Genomic DNA, 8,629 nt, shown 5'->3' with positions numbered 1-8,629 from the left:
GTGGGGGTGGGGTGGGGGGGGGTGTCACTTTTTGACTGTTTCTTGTATAAAGTCAGGTCACTCTTCAACATAAGGAAGCACTGTGGGGAATATTTACTGACTCTGTACTGCTGATCTCTGTTTGATCTCCAACACATTGTGATTTAAATACGTCTATACAGTGTCTTTATCTGTGTTTGTATTGTGGAAGTGCATCAAGGAAACTGGCTATGAATATTATTAGTTTCATATGTTTTGTTTTTTTTCAAAATATCTCTTAACTTTGCAGCAGCACCCCCCTGTTTTTGCCAGTGCTTTGACAAGATGATTTCTTATTGACTTCTTCATTTTCAGGGAGATATTCAGCAGCTGATGATTCTGGAGGACCCCCAGGCTGCTGCCAACTATTGTGTCAACTATATACCAGACTGTGACTTTGCTTTGCCACACAACATTCAAGCTCCCAGCCAGCAAGAGGTCAGTAGAGAGAAAATAATAATATAATAATATAAAAAAAAAACATATATTTGAACAGTTCTTCCAGTTTATATGATGTCAGTTAACAGCCAAGACAAAGTTTTTCTTCTAGAGTTTGTTTGGTAATTGAAACTTTTATTCATTATTTAATGTTAAGGTGAAGCAGCTTCTATTTATTGCACCCATGTCTGAGTCCTTCTGGCTGTTAGAAGCACAAACACACCTGACAACAGGGCTCCAAATGTGTTCCAGAATGTGTCTGCAAAACGAAAATTTAGATCTAAAGAGAGAATAGGCCATCTGTTAAAAGCATTAGTATTTTCTGTACATGCAGCCACAAGGAAGCATTTTGAATATCAGGTGCTCATTTGGCAGCGCACACACTCACACACAGACTGAGATAGTGCAGATAACAAGAAAGACTATCCAAAAAGAATAAACTTCCCCACATACACAGTGAGCCAGAAGCTTATGACTCAAACCGGATATAACACCTCATCTTTTCCTTAAGGCATGTAAAAAAAATTATCTATCAGGGATGTGGATGGTTATATATGTCTTTGGTGATGTATGAAAGCGATAAGAAGAAAGGAAGCAGGTATTTGCATGTTTGTGTGTGGTGTGTGTGTATCTGTGGAAAGGTTTCAGGGAATACACATTTTTAACACAGCACTTATGTGTTGTGTAAGTGCACACGTCTTGATGTGGCTTGTCACTGATAAAACAATGGAGTATGAGGCCGTTTCAGCGGTCATCCAGCTGGCTTTTATATAACTACAGCTGAGTGATGAGCTCTCAGTCCAGAGGATGTCCACATCTGTCAAATGACTGACCTACTTCTCATAAAATTCTCACTCATTGACCGTGTTTACAAGTGGATCTAAATCATGTTGTGTCTTTCACAGACTTGGCCTTCGGCATCACTTTCAGACAGAGGCCATTCATATAACTGATGTGCAATAGGGATCACTTTGGTAGATGATACAGCTCATATTTATTAACTGCTATAGTACAATAATAACTAATAATTTTGTACATAAAATCAGATTAGAGTAACCTTTGATCACACAAGTAAATGTTGTTCACATTTTACAAAGGAAAGTGTTTATTCCTTTTCAGATCACATGGGTAACATGTCACAGTAGTTTGATCTTTTTGTAGCAGGCTATGTCCTTTATTATGTTCTCATTCACAGCAGTGTTTATTTTCCCCCTCTTTGTGCTGATTTGCATTCTACTTTTTTATGAAAGCACTTCCATCTTGAGTCTGATGCCTTGATGCAAAGTGACGAACCAGCTGAACAAAAGAAGGTCTCCAAAACGGGCAGGAGAGAGAAAAAGAACAAAAAGAAGAGGGACAAAAGTTCTCGAGGAAAACGCAAAGGCAAGGGCAAGAAGGGGTCCAGAAAGAAAAAGCATGAAGAGGAGGGTGTTGAGGAAGGCTTCCTTAGAATATCTACAACTCTGCCAGAGTTTCAGACACAGGAACCCTTCCAGCCCACAGATCTTCCAGACATTAGGAGCACCCTTACAACAGTCGTTCTCACTCAAGCTTTTGACAGAACCATCATGGAGATGTCCACACATAAACCCGACTTCACAACTGAGGCTCCCACTGTGGTGCCCAGCATACTGCCTGTATCCAGGGTTACCAAGGAGGTAGACAAACTTACCAGTAGATATCATCCTCTTCAAACCCCTCCCACCATTCCCAGTTCTAACCAGTCACTGCCCTGAAACCTTCTAACAGTAGTGAGCACCTCTTTCTCTTCTCACCATTTTAGCTGCTTATCACCACTAACCAGCACCATCCTAATCATCACCTCCTCTTCATCATTGCCAGAAAATGTATGCCTATGACTTATATTCATAGCAAATCTAATAATTCCTCTGTCTTTGTCTGACATACAGTATAGTTCTTTTTGTGTGCAGAGTTAGAGATTAATTGTTCATTCTAAAGGTTATCAAAGATAAATAAATGTACTGTGCTTGGGCGTGGATAATTATTTATATGCCACAATAATTCTATGCAGACATGTTTTAACTTCTTACTAAAATGACAACAGAAAATTTCTGTATATTTCCTTCATATTTACTGTTTGTCAATTTGCCAAATAATCTTTTTTTTCTTCTCATACTGTTTCTGTGACTGTTTCAGTTTTCTTCACAGCTAGTTAATTAAACTCCAGCTTTGTAATTACCTTCACACCTGCTAGACTGTTTCTCAACAAATTTTCAGTAGACCATCTTGTTTTCTTAACATTTTTTTGTATGTTAAGAATGTGCCTTCACAGGGAGCCATTGTTTACCTTAGATTCACTTAAATCTGTGCATTGGCCTGCAGGAGGGCACACCACTGGAGAAGGCAGTGGTGGTGGAGTATGAAGATGGTCTTTACAGAGACCTGTTTGAAGATTTCTCAGTTTCCACAGTAACTGTGAGCCCAAATGTTACTGAACATGAGGTTGGTCAAATCAAACACAAGAGGTACTTACAGAGCAGAACAGAACCCCCCCCCCGAGAGGTTATATTAGTATTCAATGCCAAGTTTTTGACTCTTCAACAGATTTTTGAATATGAAGATTTCAAGAATGACACAGAGTTGGAGTATGAAGAGTATGAAATCTACGAGGATGACTTTGACTTTGCAGAACGAGAAAGAGCGGAAACATTGAATGTCGAGGTAAACCTCAATTAGGGGTCATGTCTTAAGTTGTTTATGTCAAGTGATTTCTGACTGCACACATCTTTTCATGTGTTTCTCCACTTCAGGCTACACTCAGAGCAGAAAAGGGCCAAAAGGGAGAGACAGCTATTATTGAACCGGTGAGCTGCTGGAGGGCTTTAATAAATAGCCTGGCAGTTCTAGTCATGAACATGGGCATGATTTCATATCCTTTGAATTGACATTACATACAGTTTGTGCTTGTTTCTAGGGTCTTTTAGTGATAGGACCCTCAGGTCTACCAGGACCAGAGGTAAGCCAGTTTTATTTATTTTTTTATTTTTTTCTGAACCATCGTGATCAGGTCATATGTTGACAATTTTGATAGTTACCATTACTACAATGGTCATAGAAACAGCAATATGGCTCTTAGGGGGGAGAAATGCCAATAATATTGTAGATCCCTGCAGCCTCATAATCACAGTGGAGTGATTTGCATAAATTGATGTTTTTAGACATTTATGAACAGAACATGAGGCAGTCACTGCATCATTAAAAAAACCAAGTATAGCAGAAGATTTTAAATGGATTTTTTAATCTACACAATAAGATGTCCATATTCTTATATGTTTGTTTGAATCCAGTTAATGTTTCCATTTTAGGGGCTCCCTGGACCAGCTGGACCAACAGGTCCTCCAGGACCTAGAGGAGATCCGGGTGAACTGGTGAGTGAGGGTTCCTACACTGAACTTGTTCAAAGACTGACTGTTATGGTTTAATTGTAGTTAAGACTGGCCACTTTACCTTAGATTTAGATACTGTGAATATACCTGTGAACCCCAACTGAAACATATTTTTGAAACATTGTGTCCTCCTGAATCTGTGATCCAACAAACAGGAAGCTGTAAACAGCATAATTATTATTTTCATTGTGATCATAAAGATAATAATTTAGAAGTTATTTCTACAGATTGACTTTTTGTCAGTTAGTTGACAAAAAGACACATTAGTTTTAAACACAGCCTGTCTTCTATTCAATATTTGTTCATACAAGCCTGTCTGAACAAAGAAAAACAAATAAAAATAAGTGTACCACAACACATAATGTTATTTTCCAAATTTTTTATCCCAACCCATGCACATGAATACAAATGATCAGTGCTGCTGAGTTAGTTTTTCTGATCTGCAGTGGCAGATGGGACATAACATCTGCCAAAGCGAGCTCCTTTCCAAACAAGTCCTGACTTACATTCATTTCCTGGAGATTTGCCCCAACCGTAAGAACTGTTCTCTAAGTTTTAACCCTAATCCTAAGCAAAGCAATTATTTTAAAATCATTTCATCATTTTCATTATTGCTTTCTGTTTTCAAAATATTGATGGATCCTCAGAACTGGAGTACACACAAGTTCATTAATGAATTATTTTGCTTGTTTCCTGTCCTCTATTTTAGGGTCCCCAAGGACGCCCTGGTCTTCCTGGGGTTGATGGAATCCCAGGTCCTCCAGGAACCCTGCTGATGCTACCAGTATGGTTTTCCAGCATACTGACAAACTCACAAATACACACACTGACAATGTTTTTTTGTTTTTCATTACATGGTGTAGTACCATGACCACAAGGGGGGGCTGTGTGATTGAACTTCATTTACATTTAGGGGAATCCTACAGTGGGATTTAACCTCTCTTTTCATTGACACCAGTTTCATTATGGAGGGGATTCACAAAAGGGGCCAGTGGTGTCCCCCCAGGAGGCACAAGCACTAGCTATCCTGCAACAGACCAAGGTAAATTTCACTGAAACCTCCACTTTAAAGCCATATTATTACTTTATATCAGCAGTGATGACCAAATAGAAAGTTTATGTTGAATGAGTATTATTTTGATACACACAAAAATGAAAAATATTTGGTTTAGCTACATAGAAAACAAATTATCTACTGAGTTCTCTTTTTCTTTTTCTTTTTTTAGATGTCACTTCAGGGGCCTCCAGGTCCAATGGGTCTTACAGGACGACCAGGCCCGGTGGTAAGGCACTCTTCTGACTCAGACCAAATTTGTACCATACCTCAAGGGTTCCTCCAACCTCTAACCTCATTACTGCAATCTGTCTGACCAGTTTCAGGCTTTATGCTCTTCTTTCTCTTCAACCTCCTAACCTCACCTCATCATTATACATGTTTACTGTGTGCTGAATGCTTTAAGAAATGGCATACTTATTTTTGGAAAAACTGAGGAAATATAACATGTAGAAGGTGTTTTAGGAGATTTGTTATCAGCACAATATATTTAACCTGGTCAGGTAAAATTGCATTTCGTTTGATTTGTAGGGTGTTCCAGGTCCATCTGGGCTTAAAGGTGACCTGGGAGACAACGGACCGCCTGTAAGACCAAAGCATTTATTTCTACATCACTTTTAGTTTCCATCACACTTATTTTTTAAAGAACAGAATATTGATTTTCTTTTGTGTTCTCATCTATCTTTTCACATCCTTTCCTATTTGTTTTGCTGTCTTTGTTGGGTTTTTTTTTTTTTTTTTTTTTTACATATATAGGGACTTCGTGGTTTGCCAGGTCCCCCTGGGATTAATGGAAAGCCAGGCAAGAGGGTGAGATATCTTGAGTAATGAGGAGTTCCAAGCTAAAAAAATTCCATCTGCATACTGAAAGAAAAGCATGCAGTGCTTAATGTACTATAAAGTAGAACCTATGTTAACTGGGTTGAGTGTTTTGCAGGGACGTGCAGGTGTAGACGGAGGTCGTGGAGCTCCAGGTGAAACAGGTGCAAAGGTAAACTCTAACAGATCTCACTGTGCTGTGCTTCACCATGAACCCACTGATTTTTGTTGCAGTTAATTGGTAAGGCCTTTGTGGACCATGAACTCAGCAATATTATCTGTGTTTGTGCAGGAAGGTTTACAACAATAATCAACTATCTCCACTTGCAAGTGTAAGCCTTTGGGTATTGAGCAGCCTCCAGCTTATTATATGTTATTGACAACAAGGCAACTCTATACATAACAGCTGCAGGAGGAGCTTACTAAGTAAATCAGTCCCCACATGCTGGTTATGACTGAACAGAGTCTTTATCAGTCAAAGCAACATTTTAGCAGACCTACAGCTAATCTAAAAGCTTTTTCTCCAAGACGCACAGAGCAGATGGGAGGCTCTACCAGGGGAGACCTTAACTACAATTGTGCTAATGTTTACACACTGCAACATGTGACTATGTGTGTGTGTATTCTAGGGGTTAATGCGCTTGTTTCTCTTTAACGTCTCAGGGTGACAGAGGCTTTGACGGTCTGCCAGGTCTCCCAGGAAACAAGGGACACAAAGTGAGTTTGGTTTTGTAATTTGACATTGTCACTGTATTTAGTATTTATGTAGTTTTTCAGGCATTAACATCAAAACATGACATGCATGAATTCTTTACAAATCATATGGCAGATGTTTATTTGCATATTATGATTAGAATTATTACTGTGCTTTCTGTGATGTTGAGGTGCACTAAAAAGCATCTGCTTGATGCACTTGATGCATCTCAGCTAAAGCAAAGCACTGCAAAAAGTCTTCAAGTTTATGACTAATGCTTTTGTCTTGTAGGGGGACAGAGGAAGACCTGGTCCTCAAGGGCCTGTTGGAGAACCAGGAGAGAAGGTGAGTGTACTATTCTTTCCAAAAAAACAACAACAACAAAAGAAAGGAAATAATCTTCAATAAACACACTCTGCACCATTGTTTTATTTTATTTAAATAATTAAAATAAAATAACTTCCAGATCAATGAATTGATTTTACAAACCATTTAGATTGTAAAGGAGCACAGCTAAGCTAGAATTAATGAAATTAAGTCATGAACTCCTATGTTATTAACTCTGCTGTACTGGCTTGAGTTTATTCAGCAGGAAGGCTTGCAAAGTGCATAAAGGCTCGCCACTGCATCTATGAAATATATTTTAAAATATGAAAGCTACAAGCTTTGTCAGCATGGTGTCAATATATGCAGGCTGGCTGGTGAAGTCTCAGAGGATGAGCTATTAGATAGATAGTTGAGCCTTATCTGTCAGTAAGAACATTTCTTTAATGATCCATTTTCATGGATAAATTCTGTGAGAACATATTTTATTCAAACTAGCAAATAAATCAAGCAGGATCAACAGATCTATGTGGTGATTTGCATCCCTGCTGTGTATTTTAGGGGTCTGATGGACCTGTGGGGCCAAGAGGGCAACCAGGCGAACCTGTAAGTATAAATGCAATGTTTCCTTATACTGTATACACCTCACATCACGCCATAACTTTTCATGAAAAAGATGTAAAAGATGTACTTATCATTTTTGTGCTTTGTGTTGAAAAAATATAGTAATACAGGTGCCTTTTCTTAGTCAAAAGAATAGTAAATACATTTCACGTTATTGTGAGCGATCACTAAGTTTAAACCTCTGAAATGCTTCCATGGTATTCACATTTGCATTATGAAAGGAAAAGTCACTTAAAAGAAAAAAGACCACTTTAGTCTTCAGTTTCTGCCACTATAATTCTATTTTTACCTAGTTCTCTAAAATCTGACAGGCTTCCAGTGAACCTAAAGGTAACATTGCAGCTGAAGATGCTGTCATTGTTTTTGTGCATCTGCTGTGAATTCTGGTTAATCAGTTATGACACACTCTCTATCTATCTCTCAGTAGGTGAGGTTAGACCTCAGCAGGGTTCTGTCACTCCAAATACACCTCTCAGAGCTTGAGGAAATAGAGTTGCTATAAGCCATGTTAGAAAAACTAAAAAAAACACAAAAACATTTGAAAGGAATGGTGCTAGCTGTTATGATGAGAAGCAGGGACGGATGGGAAACGTGAGACAGCAGAACCCAAAACACAAGACAGAAATTTGGTTTGTGGTGAATGAGATGAGGTAGATGGAGTAAGAAAAAGAGGAAGAAGGTGTCGGCAAGGTAAGAGATAAAGTCCTGGCCTGAATGATTATATTTCCATATCAATCACCTCCCAGGAGATCACAGATGTGGCTTTGGAACAGGTGGCTTGGCCAGCCTACAAAGTGGGAAGCTGACACAAACAGATCACACAAACACACTCACACCAACAGGCTAGCACAGACTTCATAGTGAGCACACAAAAACAGACCTGTACAATCACTGAAATACACTGTCAGTCTCTTGCTGTTTTTCATTTTCGCCCACTCCTTAGTTTTGATTTATAGTTTAGTATTCTACACTCATTCAGTCTCATCATGAATGCAGGTTAGATGCTGACTCTATGCTGTGTTGTTTTTTTTGTTTTGTTTTTTTCTCCAGGGTCCTCGAGGTCTAGTTGGGCCAAGGGGGCCGCCCGGGCCACCTGGACAAGCAGTAAGTCAACATCATTTTGATGAAAAGATCAGAACCATCCAGAGTCTTCAAATCCAAAACACTGAATCATTCTTATGCTTCTGAACATAAACAAGAAAGCTACAGTATAATTTATTAAAATCTCATTTTTAATCTGTGTTCATTTTT

General features: G+C 38.7%; 1 protein-coding gene across 2 annotated transcripts in view; it reads left to right on the top strand.

The window, feature by feature from the left end:
* Window positions 1-8,629, top strand: part of col5a3a (collagen, type V, alpha 3a) — a 45,670-nt gene that overhangs the window by 17,636 nt on the left and 19,405 nt on the right. Inside the window, exons 5-21 of one of the 2 annotated variants that reach the window (XM_017429404.3) lie at window positions 334-456; window positions 1,707-2,114; window positions 2,800-2,919; window positions 3,022-3,138; window positions 3,228-3,281; window positions 3,392-3,433; window positions 3,783-3,845; window positions 4,573-4,647; window positions 4,822-4,905; window positions 5,090-5,146; window positions 5,449-5,502; window positions 5,674-5,727; window positions 5,855-5,908; window positions 6,400-6,453; window positions 6,722-6,775; window positions 7,316-7,360; window positions 8,429-8,482. In XM_017429404.3, coding sequence (XP_017284893.1) covers window positions 334-456; window positions 1,707-2,114; window positions 2,800-2,919; window positions 3,022-3,138; window positions 3,228-3,281; window positions 3,392-3,433; window positions 3,783-3,845; window positions 4,573-4,647; window positions 4,822-4,905; window positions 5,090-5,146; window positions 5,449-5,502; window positions 5,674-5,727; window positions 5,855-5,908; window positions 6,400-6,453; window positions 6,722-6,775; window positions 7,316-7,360; window positions 8,429-8,482 — 1,512 coding nt within the window. The remainder of the gene's footprint in view (window positions 1-333; window positions 457-1,706; window positions 2,115-2,799; window positions 2,920-3,021; window positions 3,139-3,227; window positions 3,282-3,391; window positions 3,434-3,782; window positions 3,846-4,572; window positions 4,648-4,821; window positions 4,906-5,089; window positions 5,147-5,448; window positions 5,503-5,673; window positions 5,728-5,854; window positions 5,909-6,399; window positions 6,454-6,721; window positions 6,776-7,315; window positions 7,361-8,428; window positions 8,483-8,629) is intronic. The other variant, XM_017429405.3, reaches the window with a different exon arrangement.

Source organism: Kryptolebias marmoratus, linkage group LG12, assembly GCF_001649575.2.
Source record: "Kryptolebias marmoratus isolate JLee-2015 linkage group LG12, ASM164957v2, whole genome shotgun sequence".
Lineage (NCBI taxonomy): Eukaryota > Metazoa > Chordata > Actinopteri > Cyprinodontiformes > Rivulidae > Kryptolebias > Kryptolebias marmoratus.
This window is presented reverse-complemented; position numbering and strand designations above follow the sequence as displayed.